The 26,511-nt window shown below is 36.6% G+C and overlaps 1 protein-coding gene across 1 annotated transcript; it reads right to left on the bottom strand.

The window, feature by feature from the left end:
* Positions 1-691: 691 nt before the first annotated feature.
* LOC128263361 (voltage-dependent calcium channel type D subunit alpha-1) lies at positions 692-25,641 on the bottom strand. The gene is given in 33 exon segments (XM_052998388.1): positions 692-1,933; positions 2,297-2,427; positions 5,488-5,528; positions 6,039-6,430; positions 6,432-6,479; positions 7,083-7,742; positions 7,937-8,185; positions 8,245-8,433; positions 8,490-8,555; positions 8,611-8,694; positions 8,758-9,229; positions 9,285-9,431; positions 9,490-9,542; positions 12,355-12,462; positions 13,037-13,124; positions 13,215-13,381; positions 13,538-13,667; positions 14,765-14,891; positions 15,162-15,220; positions 15,331-15,449; positions 15,510-15,719; positions 15,780-15,990; positions 16,055-16,280; positions 16,450-16,969; positions 17,283-17,464; positions 17,927-18,079; positions 19,412-19,518; positions 19,739-19,878; positions 20,144-20,249; positions 20,474-20,699; positions 21,015-22,351; positions 23,899-24,793; positions 25,254-25,641. Coding segments are annotated over 33 exon segments (8,163 nt in total). The 5' UTR covers positions 25,264-25,641; the 3' UTR covers positions 692-1,423.
* Between the last annotated feature and the right edge of the window lie 870 nt (positions 25,642-26,511).

The following is a 26,511-nucleotide window of genomic DNA, read 5'->3' as shown; positions in this document are numbered from 1 at the left end:
TTTGTTTATTTTTTATAGTTCCATGCGGGGGAGGCACTCTAAATCCTTTGTGTGGCAGATTAACACGTGCGCGCTCTGGGGGAAAAATAAACAGAAAAGTCGGAAGGTCACTTTCAAATGGCTTGCATATCCACAAACCCATTTATGCTACGCAATTCAAAAAAATTTTTTATTTGGATATATTTTTTTATTAAATTGAACGCTTTTCAATATGTCCTGCTCAGCCTTCGAAATCGATTAAAAATCCAAGTGAAATCAATTTGCACTTTTTTAATTAAACTCGTGTCTCTCCTCTTCTCTCTTTTTATTCAAACATTTTTTTGCTGCATGTTGCCGCTGCTTTATTTTATGTCGCAAAGAATTAGTTTCAGTAGCTTGTCAAATTGTCATAAGCTGACAATTACCAATCGCAAAATTAAAATATAAGATATTATTTTATTTTTAAAGTAGCAGATTGCGCCATATGAAGTGAAATAATATAAGCATTTTACAAAAACGCAGAATTTTTAAAACGATCGACAGCTAAAAATTTTACATAATATGCTACTTTTAATATGCGCATACATTTTCCCATATGCAATATATTAATATGAACATTATTTGTTAAGCTGTATTGCAAATTTTGCAACTGAAAAATAGCAAAGCTAATGGAAAGCTGAAACTATATTAAAAATGCAACTTTTAATTTGCTCACATTTTTCTGGTTTTTATTGTAAAAATTCAATCATAACAATTAAAATTCAGTTTACATTAATTTTTTAAAGGGTCTCTCATTCATTTTGAAATTATGCTATTACATTTATATGTCTGCTACATATATAGTAAACAATTCTATTTATTATAGATTGTTCATTTATTAAATACTTAAAAAATAAAATGCGTCTAAATCGAAATAGGTAATTACACTGTCGCTCAATAATGTAATGTTCAATGTTAATGTATAAATATTTTTTTCAAGTTTTGGTGATTATTACCTAGTCAATTATATTGGTGTGCTATTATTTTATCTTTTTCGGTTTTGATTCGTAGTTCTAATTACAAGTTAAACATTATCAGTTTAGGTTGGTTTTTTCTTTGTTTTCCAAAAATATACATTTTTTCTTATTTTGTTCAGTTTGGTTTTTTGGTTTGTGGCTCGTTAGAGGACGATTGCCCACGATAGATTTCTCAAAAAGGCAAAAACATTATTATTTTTATACAATTACAATTATCTGATTTCTATCATACAAGTTATACAAGTTTCATTTGTTTGGTTCTCGCTTGCGAACAATTCAAATATAACAATTCCCGACTCTAAGACTAAAGTGTTTTTTCTCCGCTAAAAATTATACATAAATCAACCATGCAACTTTGATTTCCGCTAGATATACACCTAAAATTCCATCAAGAAGACGTTCTGTATGTGTAGCTTAAAGTGTGGGTGCTATGAGGAGAAGTTCTGATTCCCCTGACCTCTTTGGGGCGATTGTGTTGGTGACATGTTCATTTGGCTATTGGCATTAGCTCTGCTATTTAGACTACTCGAATTGTTTTGGCTAAGTTGGGACTTATTGTTATTGTTTGTGGTCGTAACAGTGGCAACGCGTCTCAGACGATTATCCGGAATCGGTGGTGAATTTAGAGTGCCCGAATACGGCTGATTTTGCGGCGACATCGAGGACGGACCACTTCCGCTTCCGCCAAAAGCGTTGCGAATGTTGCTGCTCCCGCCCAACCCACCAGCACCACCCCCACCAAGGCCACTGGCTGATCCGCCGAAGATGCTACCATTGCTACTGCCAATCAGGCTCAGCGAGTGCTCGTTCGACAGGATCTGGTGGGCGGCCAGGTTCATTTCCTCGGGCGTCATGTCCAGGGCCTCGCGCATCTCCCGCGCAGCCGTTCCCACAAATTCGGAGTCACAGTATTTACCCAATCCCTCAGCGGCGAGTACCTGAAATTACAAAATTTCATCCAATTTGTATATTTCGAAACTGCAAAAGTGTATTATAAAAGTAAAATTTAGTGGGTAATAAATATTTTACCAATAGAGCAATTAACACATCAAAATAATTAAAAAAAAAAAATTAAAACGCGAATTCTTTAGACTCGCGAATATTGCTGTTTCTCACGTTAAATGCAGTTTACTTATTTAGCTTGCCCAATAGAATATGGGATTTTCGTCAATGGAAAACATAATTAATATACTTATGAACTAAATATGAATATTATTAAACTGGATATCTGGCTTAGACAATTGTAATACTTCTGTTACAATTTTTTTTCCATAAATCATTTCGTATAATTCACTACTTACCCCTCCAATCAATGATTCGGCCAGGCCGTTCATATCAGATGAAGTTGGTAAACGACGCTGATCGTAGGGACTAGCTGGTGTCGATTGGATCATGCGTTCGTGGCCAGGAATAGCACCATTGGGTGCGTAGACTGCATGTGCGCATAAAATAAGACAATTTAAAAGGTTTTAATTAAACAATTTCTTATCATAAGGTATTTATTTACACGCTTTATAAGAGCTTGATGATCCAGAAGCTACTTTTCATTACTTCACTTTACACCTCTATTATTGTTCCATAATGGTTTTAATATTTATTGAAATTATTTACAATAATGATCAGAAACTCAAATAAAATTTATAATAGATTTTAAAATATTTTGATTTGCTAAATTTTAAAATTGATAAAATGTGTCCTGCACAAAAATTTAACTTTTAATACAAAAATAAAATTAAACGATTTGTAATAATTTAATTTGAGTTAACTTGTAACATATATAAATCCCAAATTTCGGGAGCCTATAAAATATGTAAGAATATGGTTTTTATGTTTGGTAAATATTAACTCAAGTTGTGAAAAAATACCTTATTAAGTATTGAGAACTATATTTTTCGATTGTTATATAAATGCTGTACTATTTCGAAATATTATGATAATATTTTGTTCTTATCGTTACAAATATTTTTTAACTTCCCTGTTCAATAGGATCATCAAGCTTATTAATTTAATTTTAAAATATGATTACAGTCAATGGTTAGTTAAGCATTCGATATTGCAAGCTTGTTAAACACGATTTTCAAACATTGTTACAACCTTGGTTATAACCCTTAAAATAAATGTTAATATCATAAGCACAAACGAAATGATAAGTTTTTTTCTAAATTAAGCAAGCAGTTATTGGTATAAAATAGGGCAAAGCTTGATGTACTCCACAAATGCTAGGCAACACTTATACGGAATTTAATGCTAGGCGTTCTATGAACAAGGCAGGCGGCGGATCTGGCATCTATAGTAGGTATTTATTTATCTGAGGTGTGTTTCTATACACAGTGTTTTAATGTTTGTGAAGTGGATGCGAAACCCGGAGGCCCCAAATCCATGTGACAATAATTCCCACACAAAAGAAAATAGGAAGCGACGACAATACAACACTGAAAGACAATAGTAAATTTTGGAATACTTTTGCTGGCTGATTTGGGCATAGCATAGGAAAACATATACGTATATATTTTTTAAAAATTACAACGAAGACAACGTTCAGATTCTCAGCTTTTGGGTATAACAATTGAGTACTTGGTTTGGTTAGTATTATAAGTAATAGATGTGGTTTATATGGTCGCAAGGCACATATTTTTGTAGGGGGTATGCGGCTCAATAAAGCCAAGGCCAAGGCTTATGAGTAGATGGGCACAACATCACGGCTTTTTATATATATATATAAGAAATATTATATATATGGAATATATAGACATCGATATCGGGTTTGCTTTGGGTTTGCTTTTAATTACGTTCTCTTTGGTTGCTGTTGTTGCGTGTTAAACGATTGTTGTTGTTAAAGTTGTTTCTGGTACTTGTAGTAGTTTGTTGTTCTTGTTGTAGGTGTTATGTCTTTAAATCCACATTGTTATCAGGGAACTCTCAAATCGGTAACCGACAACGGAATGTTTCAATAGATTCTTTTTTTGCATTTAAAACATAACAGGAAATAATGAAACAAAAATAAACGTTTGGAAACGATTCCCATATGGAAAACAGGGAAAACAGTCTTGATTCGAACTCTTTGGAGACTCTTTGTCTTTGGCTCGAAACTCAGCACTCGGTGGTTTTTAAACTCGAATCACTTATGCTATAATAAAGATTTTTTAAGAAAAAGTTATAAGAACAAATTACTTTAGCAGACACAATTGACTCATTTTTTTAATTATCTTATTTTTTGTGAATTTGTTGTTCCTTAAAATTGATGATTTTTGATGCGTTATATCAGTTTATTAGTTTGTAATTAACAAAAGGAGCCACAGACGCTTTGGTTAAAGGTATTAACTTGTTATATTGGTCATTAAAGTGGTTACTTAATTCAGGTTTAAATGTGGTTAATACGATCGTTATTAAAAAGAAGTTCGGGAGAAGAGTTTCGTATTGATAGTATATAAGAAAGATCTGCCTATTTATATCGAATTGCCTTCATTGACTTTCTGCATCGTAGAGTTAAAGCAAACCAAAAGTAAAAAATTAAAACAATATTTTGTTTATATTTTATATATTACTTAACTTTAAGAAATTGTTATGAAAAAAAATATTAATTTCCCCTAGTCAATAGCGAAGCATCCCGACCATTGTTAATTTTGATTGTTAGGAATCTCTCATCATTTATAACATGTTTAAAACATAGTGTACGACTTTACCTGTAAGATTGCTGTTCTGAAATTGAAATATTTTCAAATATATATGCTTTATGTTTTGAAATGTGTTTTTGTGTGTTTGGCTAGATTTTAACTATAATGCAGCAAAAGCGTTTCTATTTTTTAGCTGTAAAATATAAAGCTCCACTCAAATATTACTAAACTACGAGTTTGTTCTACAATAACTAGTCTATTTTATATTTAATTCAGAAATAAGATCTAATGGATGTGTACTACAAATGTTGTGAAACATAATTTAAATTGTTTGTTATTCGATTCAGTTATTTTAATTTTGTCCCGATTAATAAACAGCCAGAAAATTACAATAAAAACGAAGAACATTTTGTCGTCTCATCTGATTAGTTTGTGATTTTGCAGTTGACTTAAACAGTCGTTTTTAACGTTTTTACATGCCGCAGGCAATAACAAATCTTAGAACGCAGTGGGCGAGAATCTGTACATAATTTTATTTTGCAATATATTTAATAGGAATGCAGCAGCTACAATAATCGGAGATAAAACAAAACAAATTAATGGGTAAACAATTAGATCGGTGTTATTATAAAAATTATTTGCGTTTTTGTTAGGATCCAATTTGGAGTGTATGAAAACAACAAACAAACCAATTTGATCGGAATTTTTTTTGGAATTTTATCCGGTTAAAAAGGAACAAAATAAAATCGAACCATATTAAATAATGTTAATAAATTGTAGTGCATTTGTTGTTGCTGTTGCAATTACTGCTGTAGTTGTTTGTTATGTTTTTATTTGTTTTAATTTTATTATTGCAATTTGCAGCATTTTAGGCTTACCATTGTTATATGGATGCAATAAAATACCACGATTGCGGTTGCTGAAATTAATGTTCGGGGATTGAGTAAAAGTTTGGTTTATGTTGATTTTTTTTTCCCAATAAGTATGGTCTTTTTTGTATCATTTGGTTTAAAATCCACTAGTTTATGTGGCAACAAGTATGCATTTAAAGGTATTTTGTGATTGCAACTAAGTTTGCTAAGTCAACTAATTTAAAACTCGTATTTGTTTTGGTGGTGCCAAGTCAGTTGAGCTTGGCTCGGCTCCTTTTGTCCATTACAAACTTTAGGGCGCTCTTCACTAGGTGACCAAACAAAATGCCACAAAACAGAAAACGATAATTGTTGGCAATAAGAATATATGAATCAACTCACTAAACAGCAAGCCATAGTAACAAGTATTATGGTAATGGAGTTTCGTGTGTTCATAATAGTTATTATTATTATTTTTTTTTTGTTTTGTTTTTTGGCTAGGTGAAACTTAGGAGTCAAAGTTGGCCTTATGACCGCTCCTCTACCACCTCCACAAACAACCGCCCCCGCATACTCACTCATAGTTAATGGCATTGGCCTCGGGCGGCAGTGTTCCGGCCACAGTGGCCGCTCCTCCTCCGCCCCCGTTTTTGGCCAGCGGTCGCATCGAAATGCTCTCGCCAAAGGTCCTAAGCTCCCCTCCGCTTCCGGTCCCCTGCAGTTCGTCCTGCAGCTTTCCCGCGGCCGCCAATCTTGCCTGCATTATGTTCCGCGTGATGTTGTTCACCCCATCGGCCACACTGCGGTTCAAGTTGTCGTACAGGTAATCCCCGCCAGCGGGATCCGCACTGCCCAGCACCAGCGAACTGCCGCCTACGCCCATCGCCGCCGAGGCGGATCCGCCGATTGCCAGGGCACCGTTGCTCTGCGAGGCCGTCGCCTTGGCACTGCGACGGAAGGTTCCGTTTCCCATGCCGGCGGATCGACGACCACACGCTCCCAAAAAGCGTATGGTGGCGCTGAAAGAAATATGAGGAAATGTATTAATGTAAAAGCCTTAGACTATATTTTAAATAAACTAAATATTACAAAAAACATTAGCACTTACTATTTAATGTGCTAGATTTAATCGTGCAATAATTGTATTTAACAGTGCTTAAGGCTGTTGCTTAATGACTTAATAGAATTTAATTTTATATAATATTTTTTATGGTTATGGTAATTTATTTGATAGGAGGCAACCGTGCGTATGAGTGATAAATACAAAATAATACTGATAAATACCAAAAAGCCAAATGTCTTTGGTTAATGGTATCAAATATATGATATATAAAAGATTAAAGTATTGTAAAAAATAATTAGTACATATAAAGATTTCTGTAGGAAAATGAATTTAAATAAATTGAACAACATTGCATTAGGGAATCTGTATAGCTATCGTTTTGCAGAAAAATAATCATTTCTTCGTATTATTATTAGGAAAATGTTAAGATATTATAAAGCTTTTGGTATTTCGTAAAAATATTTTAAATTTTGAACATTTGAACTCCACCAAGATCAATCGGGTAAAATTCAACCGATAAATTAATAATTAACTCATTAACTGTTTTTCATCAACTTACACGATGCATGGGCTCCGGCTCCTGGTCCAGCTCATCGAGATTGCCGGAGATGGCCCTCTTGAGAGCCGGGGACACCTCGTGCAGGGTTCGCAGTCCGGCCTGCAGAGTGACCGTGTTGCTGTCCGGATGACCCTCCTTTCCCTCCTGCTCCTTGCGCTTCTTGAACCGCCGGAAGTAGTCCTGGATCAGATATGTGGCGTAGAACTTGCCCACGGTCACTTCGTCATCGTTGCCCGGCGGTGGAACAACCTGATCCAGAAGCTTAGGATTGGTCCGTTTCCAGATCTGCTTGATAGTGGCTCGCAGCTCGGAATTGCAATCATCGATATTGCCCTCCGTTTTGATGCTCAACGAGGTGCGGACCACGGCGAATAGCGTTGCATTGAACAGAACAGTTCCATCTGAGTTGAGGGGCATGTTCATGGAAACCAGTCTCTTGCAGGCCATTCGATGTGGACAGAGTTTGCCAAATCCCAGTGGCGGGGATATCTTTCTCAGCAATGTCACCACATCCAAGTGTTTGATGCGCCCCTTGGCATCCGGATCGTATTCGCTCCAAAGGCGAATAAATTCGTCCAGATGATGGGGACCCAAAATGGACCAATCGCGCGTCAGATAGTCAAAGTTGTCCATAATGACAGCTACGAAAAGATTGATGATCTGAAGAGGAAAATTTATTAATATTTCTGTAGTAATTTTATTTTAAAACAGAACGTTTTAAGAGCTTGTAATATTTTTGGCTTTTAATAAATGCAAATGCATAAAAACAATATTTTTCTTAACATTCTTAAGCTAAAAATTAATTTAGATTAAAGTGCTTGAAGAATAAAGATGGCATTTGTAAGTTTTCTTACCAAAAACGAGCAGAGAACGTAAAAAGAAATGAAGTAGGGATAGGCTATTGAGGATCCGCACGGGTCATCCGGTGTGTCTGAGTTCTTGTCGCATCTTACATCCGGCTGGGCCGAGCAGGACATCATGATTTCCTGCCAGGCTTCTCCGGTGGCCGATCTGAATAGTACGAGAACAGCCTGCTGGAAAGTCTGGAAGTTGTTATTGGCAGTTATGGCGTTACCACCATCCAGAGCAATTTTGCCAAAAACCTGAAAAAATATTATTCATGAAAAAGAGCTCCTTAAAAGGTTGTACCTAAAGGACTTACCTGCATTCCCACCACAGCATAGATGAAAAATAGAAGAACAATCAGCAGTGCTACATAGGGCAGTGCCTGAAAAGATTTTATAAAAGTCCAAAGTAATGTTCGAATGCCTTCGCCTTTGCTGAGAAGCTTCACAAGTCGCATTACGCGAAATAGACGAAAGAAGTTGATGGATATAAGATTTGAGCCAGCCTGAAAAAGAATCGTTTTTAAATCATATATAGTTGGAATATTAAATAGAAACTCACAGATTTCTTTTGGGCCTTACAGCCCTCGACAATATCACATTGTGCTGATTGAGAAGTGTCTTTGCTCTGCAAATATTTAAGGGTTAGATTCAGTAGTATTCCAGTTGTTATATTTAAGAACCTTAATTTCAGAGTAGACAATGTCAATAAAACTGCCCAAAACAATGATGAAATCGAAAACGTTCCAGGCATCACCAAAATAGTTCTGAAATGGAATATATAAAACAGGTACTTTAGGATTTTGTATCGCATATTATGTCTTCATTACCTTAAATCGAAATGCGGCAAGTTTGAATACAAACTCCAGGGCAAACACCGCCGTAAAGATCATATTCAAGGCATCCAGAAGTTCTGTGTACCACAAAGGCTGATTGTAGAACTTCATAGCCAGCGTTACCGTGTTTATCATAATCAATATGAATATGGTGTACTCAAAGGACGACGATGTGACGAACCACCAGACCTTATATTGTATGCCATGCTTGGGTATATAGCGCCTTACAGGTTTCGCTTTCAAAGCAAACTCTATGCAATTACGCTGATTCTTATCCAGATCACAATTTTTGTATTCCTGTTCACCCTCATTTTGGAAAGTGACAATAACGAAACCGACGAATATGTTCACCATAAAGAAGGCAATAATAATAATGTAGATTATATAGTAGGCAGCTACAATCGGACGGAAGTTGTGTATTGGTCCGCCGTTTTCCATGTTCGAATCAATCGAAACGTACAGCAATCTGGAATACAAAAATAGTAAAAATCTTGAAAAAATAAGGAAGTATACAAACTTACCCTGGCCAACCCTCAAAAGTGGACACTGTAAAAAGGGTCAACATGCCCTTGGCCACATCGTCAAAATGGAAACGATTGTTACTCCATTCCCTCTCCTTGAGTCGCGGCTTATGGACATCACCATCGTCATAGACCAAATAAGTGCCACTAAAATTGATTATTTCATTAAAACTAAGCTTAGTTTGGACATGAGAATTTCACTTACTAGCATTCATCCTGCGTCATTTTGGAACCGTCCGTGCACTTGAAAAATTTACCCTATAGTTTTGGTTTGTGGGAAATGTGAAAGGACGTCGGGGAATGATAAGATAGTATTAGATAGTATTGGCATATTAAATAGACAAGGTTACATGTTATGGATAGCAGTCTCGATGTGAAGTAATCTTCGCTCGAGTTTGCTTTCCCAGGAATCACAAACATTAAAACTGCTTTACTGTACGGACTATTAACTAATACCTAATTCAGAAATAGCTTTCAGCAGAATACGATGATAGACTATCTAGCTCTACATATTTGCTTAAATGTATGCACACATATACAGGGTGTTTTTCATATGCAAACACATTTACATACACTGCTCGAAATTGTTGGATGGGCGACAACAGTTTTAGTTTTTTTGGACAGAGCAATATTTACAGACGGGACACCAACAAATGTTACTGGGTTGAAAACAGTGTTACATACAAGGGAAGATATAAAATTATATTACATTTTGGGTTAGCAGGGGAGCGAGCTAACTTTGCCTTAGAGGTTAGTTTCGAGAAGCTGAAATTGAACTGAGCTGGATGGTAAAACTTGAGAACATTTTTATGGATTTACCAAGCGCTTGCAAAGCGAACAATTCTGTTAAGAAAATAATGGCACAAAAAATGACTTTAAGACTTTGCTTTAGAAAAAGACTTTTTTGTTGTCAAATTCAAAGATATAATAATTACCTTCCAATAAAAATTACCCCTAACACAAATACCAAGATGAAAAGAAACTACAAAATTCAAAGCACACATAGATTAAGCCGCATTTATTATTCATTTATAGTTGTTCCTTTTAAAAAATAGAAGCGCACACTTAAAGCCGTCTGAAGATACCCTTCACCAATGACTTTTTATATATAATTCAAAAGAAATTACCTTAAAGAGTTGTACTCCAATAACAGCGAACATGAATTGTAACAAATATGTCACCAACATGATATTACCAATGGTTTTGATTGCGACTACAACGCACTTGACCACATACTGCAGAAGTTTAATGTTTTATCAGTGTTGGCCAATTGGTTGATTGTTCGAATTTTTGACGAATGAATGACAATTAAGAATATATTTTTATTTTCAATTCAAGTTTGTGTGTGGTTTTTCAGCATCGATTAGAGTGTTATTTTTTTGTGTTTGGTGGCCACATTTTTATAATGTAATCAAATGGTTTGGCATAGTATCAGTATTAATTTTACGACATTTTTTTGTTGTGTTTGCAAAATTAATATAAAACAACCGAAACACGATCGAGGAGAGAAAGAAGGAAGAAAATTTGTTTAAAATATTGGGACATCCTTTTGTGAAAAGATATGGTTTTTAACATTCTAAAAATAGGATTTAGTTTAAATTTGTACAATTACAGTAATAAAAATTAAAACAGAAAGTAAAAATACAAATAAAATCAAAATCAAAAGGTATTTCCTAGGAAGGTTAATATAGAAAATAATGAAATGAAATTCTAATACACTTTGAATTATTAGTTTATAAATCCACAGTAAAAATTATTCCCTACTTTTTTTAGATTTACTAACTAATGAATTTTTAAAATTTTTAAAAAACTCTTAAAATTTGTTTCATTTATTATACAATTTTAAAAAGCTAATAAAAGATTTATATTGCATTTACATAGTTTTCGATGCTACTGTTTACTGTGGATTTATGAACAAATGTTCTACTCAACACTGCTGGAAGTTTGTGTTACTGATGGGTCCTCAATTGTTGGGGCTCTTTACACCTGGGAAGTCTATTTGCTAAAGGACAGGAATGGCCTTGATGCTAGGGTGCAAGGTTGGTTGCTGATTTGTTGCTAAAGGATAAGACCCAAAGTTCATGTGCTGATGTGTGTGCTTTTAAGTATATAGCGTATATACTATATGTGTAGGTGTGCTTATGATCGCTTATCGATATTTATTGTGAATTTGTTGCATTTAGACGTGTACAAACGCAGAAAATGGGTGTGGAATATATAAGAGTTGATATTACAATATATGTATAATGAGTTTTAAGTCGTGTGAGTTATGTTAGGATCAGTGTAGTCACTTAAATTGATTGCTATAAATTCTTAATAGTAATTTCCAAAGGTTCAAAATTGTACACTTTTTTTTTAACAATCCATTTCTTGTAGATGACTTTTTGTGATATATCTTTGATACCGACTTGTCCTTGGTTATATTATGCTGAGCATTAATAAGCAGTACTAGCTAGCAATTAATTGATATTATTTACAGTTGCTAGTCGTTCGTATTGGATTGATTTCATTTTATTTTTATTGATTTAGTTATAAGTAAAACCAATTATGCTACACAAATTAGTCAACATATTGTAGAACCATAACAAATAAAAAAAGCTTTTAACAGTATTAGTAAATGCAAATTTAAACAAAAAATGTATTTTAGACAACAAAAATATGTTAGGAATTATTTTGGAAGTTGCATGTGATTACACCCAAACTCAACCTAGATAACTTTTAGAAAACATACATTTCTTTTAAAATTTTGTATAAAAAGCAGATAAACAAACTTAATCTTTTCCGCTAAAGCTTTCTATCCTAAAAGGTATTTAAGGTTCCATGCGGTTTTATAGTCCAGAATTTGTACATATTTTTTTTATTTTTTTGATTCTATCATTAATTTTGTACATATTTTTTAATCATAATTATTTAATACCCTTGGTTTAAAAACTTGTTGATAAAACATTTTCAAGGGTATTAAATTGGTTGTCCTAATCTTCTTTATATGAGATTTTTCCTACATTCTTAGGCTTCCGTACTTAACAAGAGGGGAGACAAATCAAGTGGGAACTTAAAAATAAAATCATACCTTAAACAATTGGACTCCTATAACGGCAAACATGAACTGCAGTAGGCATGTGACGAGCACAATATTTCCGATAGTCTTAACAGCGACTATGACACACTGAACAACATGCTGTATGTGATACGACGATATATAGTTATAGTAATACTCTATTTAATAAATAACACTAATCATAACTTAAGGCATATTTGTTTTCTGACTTCCTTTGTTTGCGCTGTGTTTAGTATCAGGAGTTATTACATAGATTACACTATGCCCAAGCCACGCCCATACATTTCTATTCCACGCCCATTTTCGTTAGGGTGTTACGAGTAAAGCTCAAAATTAAAAAAAAATTTTTTTCAGCTGTGTATAGTTCATGGGTAAACTTTTTGTTGCTTAAGTTTTTGTTTTATAACTTTATTGTGGTGCACCCTACACCCAGCATTTCAAGGTTTTTTGTTTGGCATACTCTAAAGTTATTTAAAGGCCCCAGACCACTTATTTGAGGTTATCATTTGTAAACAAATTTAAAAAGCAAATAAGTTGAAAATAAAAACTGTTATTTGATTTGTAATTTTCGTAATAAAATAAAAATTAAAAACTGAAACTCAAAGAAAAAGTGTAAACATTTTGAATTAAAGCATTTATATATGTGTCAGAAAAATAAATAGCGATATAGGAAAGGCTTTTAATGAATTCTTACCTTGAGACCCTTGGCACGATTAATGGCTCTGAGTGGCCTTAAAACACGGAGCACACGTAGAATTTTCACGACTGAAATCGCATTCGAACTGCAGTTGAAATCGACGTTTAGTTTATATTCCAGAAGTAATTAGTATCACAACTACTGGGTTAGAGTAGTTATATGGATTATCGTTTACCTGGACACAAGAGATATCAATGACACACAGACCACAAGTAAATCTAATAGATTAAATGCGGATCTGCAAAAGGCTCCGTCGTGTAATACGAAACCGTATGAAATCAATTTCAGAATCAGTTCTATTGTGAAAACTGCCGTGAAAAAGTAATCAAATTTATTGAGCACCTGCAAAAACAAACGAATAGTGAAGGACATAGAATGAAAAGTGTTTTGGTGTAATGAAAAATTGATATCAGCACTTTTTAAGCTTCTATCGTAACTTACAAGTTATTAATATCACTTGACGTTGTTTTTTTTGGTTTCGGAACAGGAGCTACTTACTTTATTCAGCTCGTCGTTGGCTCTCAGAGGATTTTCTGCTGCCAACATGGCCGATGAAAACATAATACAACACAGGATTATGTTGCCGAAATTGCTGTGATTGCAAAGCCAATGGCAGAAGACACGGAATCTGTTAAAATATAGGTCAATGAACTGTTAACAATCGAGTGCCAAACAGACTGCTTATCACAAAAAATAAAATCACAAAATAAATATTTATATCATGCAGTTAGGGCTTTCACAAGACAAGTTAAAAACAAAATAATGGTTTAAAAAGCAGCTTGGAATTAAGAATCTATTTAATTTTGGTCTACAAAAAATGAATTTCTATGATCTAATCAAACTAAAAATCAATTCGGGATATTTTCGACTTAGGACAATATACAAAAAAAGGTTAAACAAAAGGACAAATACATGATTATTGATATTATGTTTTATAAAAACATAATTTACACACACACGCACACGCATTGCACACAGATATGCAAAATATATAGTATTTTCGGAGATTTGTGACATTCGGGGAAAATAATACTCAAACATAAAAACCTGTTCGTTTGTGAGAAAAGAAAAAATGATGTGCCCGGCGGTATGGGTAGAATTTTCGTTGCCGTATTAACCTCAGACATACGTCGGGGGCGTGCTGTAATCATGCCTTCTTCATCCACTATATGCAATACAAATTTTTATCATATATTACGTATATATATGTAAGATGCCAATTTGGAAAAAATAATAAACACATTTATAAGAATTTGTCCAAAAACCATTTATACAATTAAACTACAAATACCTTAAATATAAACTTAGGTTCTTAGAAAAAATATATGGAAATTGCAGTTTTTTTTCTACATATACCTATAATACCTCTACAAAAAAGAAAGTGATGAAAAAAATATAAACGTTCTTAATGTTGGCCAACCTTAACAGCAAAATGCAAAACCAATTTAAATAAAATAAATCAAAAAGATTGTCAGTGTCGTATAGGGTTTTTGGTTTTGTTGTCGAAACAAAAAATGAATAAAAGTTATATACATTCGCAAATACGCATTAGATACAGCTCGATAGGAAATTATAATCGATTGTATGCCACATGCGAACAACAAACGGCTGAACCAGTGTAAAATAAATTAACTCCAATCGCAAGACACATGGACCGTATTAAAGATTGTGTGCAAGTGTTCTTTGTTTGTTGTCGATCGATGATGGATCGGTTGATTGATTTACCTGTTCGTGTAACTGAAAATGAAAAAGGCACTGCCTCGCGGGATGGGCTTTTTAGTCTTCTTCATGCTGACCTCAGATAGTCGTCGGGGTCGTGCAGTGACACGTGCTGATACTTCGGAATTGGAGTCTTTCGATTAATATTTGCGAGTGTTTTTGTGTTTTGTTTGGATTTGGTTTGGTTTGGTTGGTGCGTGGTTTCCAAAAAATAGCAGCAGTTGATCAAGGCGTCGGCGGCATTGTTTTTAGGAAATATTTTTGATTCGGTTTTGATATGTGTTAGTTTTGAGTAAGTCTAAGCATAAGCTAAAATACTTAATTTTTGTAATTCTAGTATTATATATAAATCTTACACTGAGCTTAGTTGGGTAGTTGGTTAACAAAATTCAACATGACATACCTTCTTCCTCCTCCTCGCACATTTCACGGACTTCCTCATCGGACAGGGTTTCATGGTCCCTGAAAATAATATTTGTAGTTAAAATTCATTTGATTACTTTGCAAAGGAGAAGTTTTAGCTCTGAATTGACTAGCTTATTATAAATTATAAAACCGTCTCCTTTCCCTACATTTTATCTTCGTCATCCAGTTCATGCGGCTCCATATCAATATCTATGCTAAGATGATCATCCATGCCATCAATTGTTGGAGTGGGACTGTGAGACTTTTTCTGAGCTGATTCATCATGCTAAAACAATTTAAAAGAATTTCCGTTTTGAACTTTTAAGAAAACTGATTTTAAGCTTACTGGCTCCTCTTCCTTTTCCACCTCGGACAACGAGTCGGCATCGGCCAAATTATCCACAGCGATGGCCAAGAACACATTTAGCAATATGTAATTGCCGCATATAAACAAAATGATAAAGTAAATACAGGCCAAGGCACCATAGGAGGACACACCGCCATAGGCATTGATGCCCACATACATAACAGCATTCCAATCTTCACCAGTCATGATCTGGAAAAGATGAATTAAACCTTATCAATCAGATTAATAAATATCAATAGAAACACTTACTTGAAAGACTGTAAGCAGAGCTTGCCAGAAGCAGTCGAAATTCATTCGATACTTCTCCTCTTTGCCATCGAAATTAAATTTACCGCCAAAGACTTGCATACCCAGCAGAGCAAATATCACAATAAACAGGAAGAGCAGTAACAAAAGCGAAGCAATCGATTGTATAGAGTTCAATAGGGAAGCAACGAGATTTGATAGAGATCGCCAGTACCTGTAAAAATGGCAATGTTTTAATATACAATATATATTTCATGATGAGAAGTTCATTCACTTACTTGGTTACTTTAAAAACTCTTAGGAGTCGGACACATCGCAACACAGAAACACCCAAAGGAGGCATCATTCCCGTATTGGTCAACAAGGTCTCTGTTATACTGCCAATCACCACGAAACAATCAAAGCGATTGAACAGCGAAACGAAGTAGCCCTGAAAGCCCAGACTGTACATCTTCAATAACATTTCGCAGGTGAAAAGTCCGATGAAGAACATGTTGGTGTACTCTGAAAAAGGGGTAAACGAAATATTACTTTTATCTTCTTTAAGAAAATTACCCAATATACTATTCAATTTATAATTATTATGCTTAGAATATTCAGACTACAACCGTGAACCAGAAAACAAAGGGTATGTTAACATTTTCTTTATATTAATCATTAAATCCAAACTCACCCTGGAAGTTGTCCAACCAATCAAGTTGGCCATAATGCTCCGTGGCCAGGACGCCCGTATTGAGGAACACCAGAACGATGATGAGCCAGTAGAATGCCTGGGACTTAACAGCCTTGCGACAGGCTCGTCGCATTCGGCGATTCACCCGATCAAAGTCCTTTTTCATTTTGCGCCAACGCGACTCAGTCAACTGAACCTCGGGCATTTCCTCGCCCAGGTTCTCGGTGGAGTCCATTTCATTGGGCTGTTTGCCCTTGCCATCGGATATCAGACCACCCACGGCATCGGGCTCGATGTCCTCGGCTTGGGTGATCCAGTCGAGATAGCCGCGCAGGTCCTCTTCGATCTGCTGCTTTTCGCGCAGCTTCTGGAAGTCACCGCGATTCTTGGCCTTGTTACGCTCCTTGGAGAACTCACCGGACAACACACCGAGAATCAGATTCATCACGAAGAAGGCGCCCAGAATGACCATGGAAATGAAGTACATCCACTGCCAGTCGCTGCCCATAGCATCTTGGATCTGAAAAGGATGATTTCGTTTGTCTATTTATTACCAGAATCACTATAATTGTATCCTTAAAAAAGAGGTGTGAAGTTACCAGAATCCCCTTAATCCCCTTTTGTTTAAGGCTAATTTTAAAGCTAAACTCTTAACGCGAATTCTCTAGCATTTTTAATCCATTATTTCTTCATGGTAATTTGACTCTTGAGTATAAAACAAAGTAGATATGGATATCTGATAGAGTATGAAGTGTTTTTGAACATAGTTTTAATATAGTTAACATTTTTTTAATTATTCATTATTATTAACATTTATTTGAAGCTCCACTTACGCTGTATAGGACATCAGTCCAGCCCTCGAGGGTGACGCACTGGAACACCGTCAACATGGCCAGGCCAAAGTTGTCGAAGTTGGTGATGCCGTCGTTTGGTCCATCCCAGCCGCCATAGCACTTCATGCCTGCTGGACACTGATAGCCCACTCCGCAAGGCCGGATGTTTTCCTCGTATTCACCTAGATTCCAATTCGTTGGATTTTGTTTGGTTTAGGATTCATGCATTAGTGATGTAGTGAAATGGAATGGGTGGATGAGGTGATATCTCTGAGATACGGTTGTGTGGTGCTTCGTGGAGTGCCATTTTGGGTATTCTTGTGGAGTGTCGTTTTGCGGAATATGCCGCATCTTTGGCATATTTGACTTGTCCCAATATAACTTCAATCAGTTTTATTGACTAGCAGATTAGCCGGAAATCGAGGCATTACCTTTAAGTATTCTTGTGGGCTTGTTTTTTTTTGTGTTAGAGTTAGATAGTTATGTCAGCCGTAGATTTCCTGGAACACTAATCTACTAGTGATAGAACCTTTTGGACGCTGATTTTGAAATGCGACATATCTGGTGGCATTCAAGACTATTGAATGATATTCGTACAACGTATAAATATTGTACGATTCGATGATGGGAGTTTAACCGCTTACCTGTGATCTCATCGCGACACGCCTTGTGCAATTTGCCCGAGAAGAGCTCGAGGCCAATGATCGCGTAGATTATGATCACGAATATGACCAGGAGTGCAATGTGAAACAGTGGCACCATGGCCTTTAAAATTGAATTCAGCACAACCTGGAGACCTGTAGAATAGCTTTATGAATTGCCAATATTCGATTGAGGTTTTTTTTTTTTTTTTTTTTGGGGTTCTCATTGGCATGGTTTGGCGGGTAAATATCTAGTGCAAACAATCAAAGCTAAGCAGAAAACACGCACAGAAATATTTAATAAATAATAGTTATAAATCAAAACTGAAGGCGAATTGATTCCAAACTATACACAAAAATCTATGTTTGTTTAAATGTTTATATTAGATTTAAAAGTTAACTTTTGTATTTCATTGACTGAAAATAAAAATGAAGTGTACCAAAAAAAATTCAGTATTTGATTGTTTGGTTTTAAAAATAAATAAACTAAACTGAACAAATAAATTGGTAAGATTCTGTTCTTCAATTGATTATACGATCTAATTGTTTCAACCATTGTTATCTTAAAACAAGAACGAAACAAGAAAGAAAGCAAACTTCGGCAAGCCGAAGTTCATATACCCTTGCAGCTATTGCAAGAATTAAACATTTTTGAAAACATTAAAATTATGATTTACTTTCGTATATGTTTAAAAACATTGAAGCTATGATGATTTGCAGCTCAATTATTTGATAGTTATTTTATATATTTTTATTATTTCTAAGGGAGCTATATGATATAGACGTCCGATTTTGATAAAATTTAAACCATAATTCTGAAATATTTAACCATTGCTATATGTCGAAGAACTAAACAAAAAATTAAAAAACAGAAAAGTTATAATTTTTTTCATTTATTTTTCCGATTGTTCCTATGAGAGCTATATGATATAGTCGTCCGACTTTGATGAAATTTAATCCGTAAATCGGAAATATTTAACCATTACTAAATGTCGAAGAACTAAACAAAAAAATAAAAAACAGAAAAGTTATAATTTTTTTTCATTTATTTTTCCGATTGTTCCTATGGGAGCTATATGCTATAGTCGTCCGATCCGGCTCGTTCCGACTTATATACTACCTGCAATAGAAAGACAACTTTTGGGAAAGTTTCATGCAGATAGCTTTAAAACTGAGAGACTAGTTTGCATATAAACGGACGGACAGACGGACATGGCTAGATCGACTCTACTAGTGATGCTGATCAAGAATATATATACTTTATAGGGTCGGAAACGTCTCCTTCACTGCGTTGCAAACTTCTGACTGAAATTATAATACCCTCTGCAAGGGTATAATGATATTATTTACATTCGTATTTGCAAAATGACTCTGTGCTGTATTTTAACTACGAATCAGTCCGTAGTTGCTAGAATTTCCGTCTACCACGCCTGAGGATTGTGTTTTGGATTTTTAGATTTTTCGTCGGTTGTGGAATGAAGCTCTTACTTGGAACACCCGATACAAGTCGCAGTGGACGTAGTACACGAAAGGCACGTAGGGCCTTCACATCGAAGGCGTCCTTCATCAAATGGGAGAGTGCTGTACTTATCGCTCTGTAAAAATGTACGGCATACAAAGTTCATACGTGTCTCAGTCTTGGCATGATTTCTTTTCGATAATTTTGTATAAATTTTTTCTTTTCTCGTTTTACGATTTTCTGATTTGGTCAATTTCGATTGAATTGGATATAAGGTAACATAGAAAATGGTTAAAACGAGGCCGCAGAGGGCCTGGGCGCTAAGCGCTTTTAACTGGAATATTTTGTATGCTTACCCTATAACTACAATTGTAAAATCTAATAAATTCCATCCATTTCTTAGATATGCACCATTATGTAACACAAAACCATATGCTAAAATTTTCATAACACATTCCGCTGTGAATATTACTAGGAATATATATTCAACTTTTTCCTGTGTTTCGGTGTTGGTTTTTGTTTTTTTTTTTTTGTATTGGTTTTGGAGTGCATTGTTGTGTTTTTGTATTGTACGGATCAGGGATTCGGATTTGGTTTCAAGGAGCGCATCGTTGGTGTAATTATGAGTGTATTGGATGTGTGATTCAAATGCGGATGAGTGGTGAACGTAAGAGATACATGAAAGAAATATTCATATTCATTAGTAAGCCACAATAAAATTCTTTTATACTTAGTATACCCACGAATTGGGCAGGACTTACCAAAGTTTGATTCGTTACGTTCGAATCGCTGCCCGGATAAGGCGTGTAAACAGCCAAGGCAATACAATTGGCAAATATGGTTAACAAAATAAGGAACTCAAATGGTCTAGAAAGGAGAAGGTGTTAAGGAAAGCCATATCGAGATTTTGTTAATTTTCAAAAACAATTAGTTTTTAGATAGCATAAGAATTTGACCTAAGGTTTATAATTTGTTTTTGATCAAGGACTTGCTGGACTCTATAACCAGTTTTCATATCTAATAAATTAAAATCAGTTTTAAAATGTAAGCAATTGATTATGATATGATATGATTAGCTTTGAAAAGGATACTTCCACTCCACAATGCGAATGCAGAGTGCTCGCAAAGGATTCTTGACGCTGAGGCAAAATAGGGCTCTTTGCGGTCGATCTGGCTGCGGTTTGCCCCTTCGCTGCTGCCTCTTTTGGCCGGCTGCACTTGCAGCAGCACCAGCTTTCTGGCCACCAACTCCACTTGGTCCAATTGTGGTGCCGTTCATTGTTTCCGGAATGTTTGCAATGCCCATAGAATCGATGCCTTGAAGCGGATGAAAGGAATTGTATCAGTAAGTAGAAACTCACATTGAAAATAAAAACTTTTGTCTTGAAATTTGTTTTAACTAACTATTTTCCTTATCAAGATTACCATATAAGTCTCTTTTGTTTTAATTTTTTACATACTATAGAATCCATTAATATCTTTTGATTACATTTTAAATTTAACTTTAAAATTGTTTAAACTAAGGAACAAGTAAATAAAACTTGATATTTTATTAAATATCAAGGCTGCTCCCGTACAGTTAAATTACATTTTTCCCATCGCAGTTAGTTATGATGGAGGCTTGATACTCACCCATAATGTTGTTGCCGCCACCCAAATCCCCCTCCCCGGAATCGTATCTGGCCGCTCGGGAGTTGTCGCCGCTCCCAGGACCGCCATTGCCGTTCGGGGAAAAGCCGCCGCCGCCGGAGGCTCCGCGCTCAAAGTCCATAATGTTGAAGAACTTGCCAGCACCGCCACCGAAATTGTCTATCAGCTCTGCTGAGCTGGAGTAGAATGGCGAGAAGGCCTGGGTGTCGTCCTCCTCCTCCTCGAAATACTCGTCGACGTCCTCGTCGTCGTCTTCCTCGTCTTCGTCCTCGTCCTCAGCGGATTCGTCTTGGTCCTGATGCTGCTGCTGCTGCTGCTGCTCCTGCTCATCAATGTCTATGGTGGTGCCCTCGGGCTCCTCGTCGTCTAGCTCCTGATCTCCCTGATCACCGATAGCGATATCCTCGTCGTCGTCGTCCTCCTCGGTGATCCTGCATGTCCGACTGATGGAGGGGCGATTCCGCGAGTTCTTTCTCACCACAACGTCGGCGTTGTCGTCCACCTCGCCGACGTCCTCGAGTGAGTCGTTGTTGTTGGTGCCTCCGCTGTCCTGGATAATTCGGACACCCTCATCGGCATCCTGGTGCCGATCGCTGAAGCTCTCGCAGTCGGCTAGCGATTGCTCCTGGGCCTGTTCCTTTGCAGCCGCAGCAACGGCGGCTACAATGGCGGCTGTGCGAAGGGTTTGCGAACTGAGATCGGGATTGTCGAGATCGTTGTGTTCGTCGTCCTCGTTATCGTCGTCACAGTCACCGATGAAACTACTCACGTCTCCGACGCCAAAGCCATGCAGTGTACTATTATCGCCGGTAATATCGCAGTTGCAACTATTACTGCTGCTGCTGTCGCCGCCGACAGCACTATAACTACTATCGTCGTCGCGTCCGCCGCCGCTGCTAAAACTACTATTCGTGCTCCCAGCACTGGTTACACTATTCTGCGGCTGCAGTTGCCACGCCTCCTCGGGCGTTAAACGTGGGGGCGGGGCACTGATACCACCACCGCCGCAGGATGTGCAACTGGATTTGCGACGTTTACTGCTGCTCGAAGAGCCGCTTGCCGCTGCCGCTCCAGGACTTGTCGCCGATCCAGTGGCTAATCCTGTCAAGGATCCCGATCCAGCCGCTGATTCAGCACCACCGTTGTTGCTTTTGTGACGCCGCTGCTTAAAGTCTAACTTGTAGGTGGTGTTGTTCACAATCTGACTGGTGACGTTGCTGAGCGCGAGTTCGGTGCTGGTGGGTCGCCTCCTGGTTCCACTGGTGCCACTGGTTCCACTGGACTGATTTAGATCCTCCAACGGCTCAAGGGCACTGCAACTATGGTGGGGGGGGAGAAGAAAATACCACATTAGAACTTTATATTTTGTATCGTCATCAGCACTTGCCATCAACCATTCATTCTACAGGGTGGGGATGTGGCCACACAGTCTACAAAACTGAATCCCAATTAACTTATATAACTTATATATAAATATTATATTCCAATGACGCTTTTGTGCACTTTTTAAATGTGCTTGATTCAATTGGCGCATTAGCATTTAGCTTATGCTACTCCGACGTGTGAGTGGCACGAACAGCTGATCTGGGTTTGTTTACTTTTGACTTTTCGCATAAAAATCAGTATTTTGCGGTATTTATACTGAAATTGTTCGGGGCGAATGATTTTTAATCGCATTAATTTATCGTATTTATTTTAAATGCGGCATTTAGCCTTATGGGATTTCCTGTGTAAATAAATGCGCATTAGGCTAAATGCGTTTTAATGCGCCACTAGGCTAAATAAGTTTTAATGCGCCAATGGAATCCGGCTATTAATTTACCTTAATGTTGCTCTTAAATTATAATTGCCTTTAGTTTAACGTGTTCCGTTGTCAGAGTTTATAGAAATATTAAGGGTTATTTGTAAGAGGTTTTTATAAATGAGAACCACTTAACAAGTCAACGCCATTGCTTGATTTGGGTTATAGGTACTAGAAGGCCGACTCTTTTAGGTTTAATTGCATTGAAAACAGTTTTATTTGGTGGTAATATATTGTCTTTATATATTGTAATTCGAGAAGATAAACTTGAGAACTTGTATACAAATACTCAACAAATTTGAATATTAAGAATTAAGGACTATATCCCGATATAGAGATGCCATCTGTTTACTAACATATCCGTTTTAAAACATAGCCCATACCTTAAAACAATATTCTTAGGAGGCAAACAAATGTTCTTGCTTAAATTTACCTGTACTTTCGCAGCTTTATATTACATTTGTGTTTTTGTGTTTCCTGGTGGAAACAGATATTTAAAATTTGAATGAGATTGCATATACAGCAGTCTAATCGTTCGTCAGGCAGATGTTTTGTGTTATATTGTGTAATGTGATGAAAAACTACAAAAGTTTCGTACTGAATAAACAAACTAACTTTTGTATGGATAGTTTTATGGCAGGTTTGTTTAAATGATTATGACTTAACTTGGCAGGATAATTTAAAGTCACCATAAATAAACTTCTAGGTGGCTGGCAAGATTTAGGTAAGCAAATCATTAACATTTAATGCATTTGCAATATATCATTGATCAAATACATAAATATATATATATACCCAGATATTAAAAAAAAGGATATTTAATTGTCCCTTAAAAACCTAAATTATTTGTTTACTTGTGTAGAGTAAAAGCTTTAAACAAAACCCATTTTAAAACCCTTTAAATAGGTTTTTAATAACTTGTTGAACCACCAACTTGGGCACACTAATTACTGGGCATGCGATTTGAGACAAACGAGACACACAATAAGACGACGGTGCACAAGGGACAACATTGAGTCACGATAGGAGTACGATAGTTAATTTTGGGGTCTGGTTCCGACTTACTATGCCCTAGAACGCCTAGTTTGAGTTTGTTCCATGTAATCAAACTCTTGCATTGCATGGAAAATGTATTTCTTTTCGTGCTCCAGCTGGAGTTGTATGTACCTTTGTTGCAGGACCGTTCCCGTGGCAGTTCCCAGTCCTGATCCCAATCCCGCTCCCGTGGGCGAAGTGCCCGCCGATGCGGAAGTGGTCAGTGGATTCGCCGGCACCGGCAGTGTTATCGTTGGCGATCGATGGTGTTCCGGTTTGACAACGACCACTTCCAAATCACTTTTGGCCGATGCCGATGCCAAAGCCGATGATGATGACTTGCGATTATACTTTCGACTGCCACGCGTCGGAGTTTCGGCCTTCAGATAACGCCGGGAGGTGGACGGGGAGGTGGGCGAGGGCTTCCGCTCGATGACCAGGGTGTTGTCATCGTAGGCAATACAGTTCACCAGCTCCCCGCCACCCATCACAGTGGTTGTGGCCGAGGTGGAGGTTGAGGCAGATGCTGAGGCTGAGGCAGAGGTCGAGGTCGATGGCTCCCCGTCTCCGCGGTCATAAAGTTTGGCCTCCTTTTGTCTCTGGAATTGCAATTGCCGGCGGCGTTGCGATGAGGAGGTGGCACCACTTTGCGGGACCACACTCGACTCTAACTGGCTTTTCGAGGGGCATGATTCATCGACGATGACAACACTGGCCGGAAATAAATCTCTGCCCGCCTCCCAATTCTTATCGCTAGCTGTTGTATCCTTATCCTTATCCTTATCGTTATTGTGTTTATTATTCAGTTTATTGTTAGCACTAGAACTATCCAAGGCATCGTGTCGGGTAATTGGTTGCTGTGGCTCTGGCTGCTGCGGCGATTGTTGCTGTTGCGGTGTTAACGAGGCTTGCTCCTTACGGTCTCCTTTGCGGATTGTTAGTGGGGTGTTTAGAAGAGGTTAGTTAATTTAGCAATCAAAATGTGAATTGTTGGGGTATGTTCATAAGTTGTGATTGGCATAATCAAACGGGACATACAAAAAAAAAAACAAATTCCAAAAAAAAAAAACAAAAAATACAACATTTAATTGATTGAAAAACTGAAGTTTGGAAAATTACAATGTTTATTTACTAATCAAATAACCTATCAAACTCACAGCATATTATATTAAAAATTTAATAAAAACAGAAGGAATTAAAAAACAGTTATATATCAAAATATGGAATATAGATATTCAATGCACAATTAAGCTAGCTCCCTTTTTCGAATTAAAAATCACTGAAACGTTAACAAAAGTAGGTATATATATATATATACACGAAATTGTTTAAGCTCCTTGAAAATCTTTTTAGATAAGATGAAAATCGATTCAAAGACTTTTTACCTGTATTCATATTTGAAGTTTCATTCGGACGCACAATATTGATTTGCACAGTCGTTTAAAATGCTGTTTTAAAGGGCGCTTTCCTCGGAAAATTGTGCTTGCCAAATGCCAACCGGGGAAATGCGGTCAAAGCATTGCGGCAACAGGTGTGTTTGGTCTCAGACGCCGCACAGACATGCACACTTTATTCAGACTCACTTAAATGCGGGGAAAGCTTTTTATTTTGTTTAGAAAATGGCTTTTAGTTGTAGAAATTCGACGGTTGACTTTTAATTTGGTTGTATTTTAATGATTATTTATTTGGACGAGTTTAAAGCGGCGGTTTTTAAAAATTTGGCAATTATTGTTACTCTGCAGTAGGTGTTATTCGAGGATTTTAGATCTAAATAAAATTTGGTTTTATTTGGTTTTATTTATTAGAAGGATCATCTAAAAGTGTTCTCTAAAACAACTATTTCTAGTTACCCCAAAAAGCTGTAAGTCAACTGAAAAAAGCTGAACACACATATATTTCTCCAACTATTTTTAAAACCCACACTTTTCCTAATTTCTAGAAATTTCTATACCACCCCCACGATGGTGCAATTAGTATTTAGAACAAATTTTCGGTTAACTCCTGCTATCAGAGCACTTTATTGGATTTTGCTTAATTCCATTTGAGTGCACAGACAACGAATTTTCATTTGGAGATGATAACGTATCGGCATTTCCTGGCTTTACCTATATATAGTATAGCCCACTTTTGCGGGTGTGTGTGAGAGGGAGAGAGCATCAAAACAAAAACACGCGCAATGTTTACATTTTCCCTTTGTTGTCGCAACGACTTTTTTCTGACCCAACTGTCAAATGGGCAATCAACTTTGGCTGAGAGAAAGCGACTTTCTCTCGCTCACTGGCAAGCTCCTTCTGCACTGGAGCTTTTGGCCTTTGCAGCAAACAAAATACAACTTTCGCTAAATTACCCAAAAAAATCATTAAATTTACTTATTTGTTTCTATTTTGTTACCAAAGTTGGTTTGGGTAAGAAGGCTTCATGGAATTGTCAAAAAACAGTAGTTGCATATTAATGCGGGTAATAGCTGGCTTGTGGAATTCAGGGAAGTATCACAAAACCCTATACACGAAAATTGGGTCAAGAGCGCGCTTTTGGGCAGTAAAAACTAATTTGCTCATGGTCTTTTGATGGCCCGCCTGGGAAATGGTGTATGGATACTTTTGTGCCTGGTTGGCTTATTAATTATGTTAAGTATTACACGGT

Source organism: Drosophila gunungcola, unplaced genomic scaffold (assembly GCF_025200985.1).
Source record: "Drosophila gunungcola strain Sukarami unplaced genomic scaffold, Dgunungcola_SK_2 000001F, whole genome shotgun sequence".
Classification (NCBI taxonomy): Eukaryota; Metazoa; Arthropoda; class Insecta; order Diptera; family Drosophilidae; genus Drosophila; species Drosophila gunungcola.
This window is presented reverse-complemented; position numbering and strand designations above follow the sequence as displayed.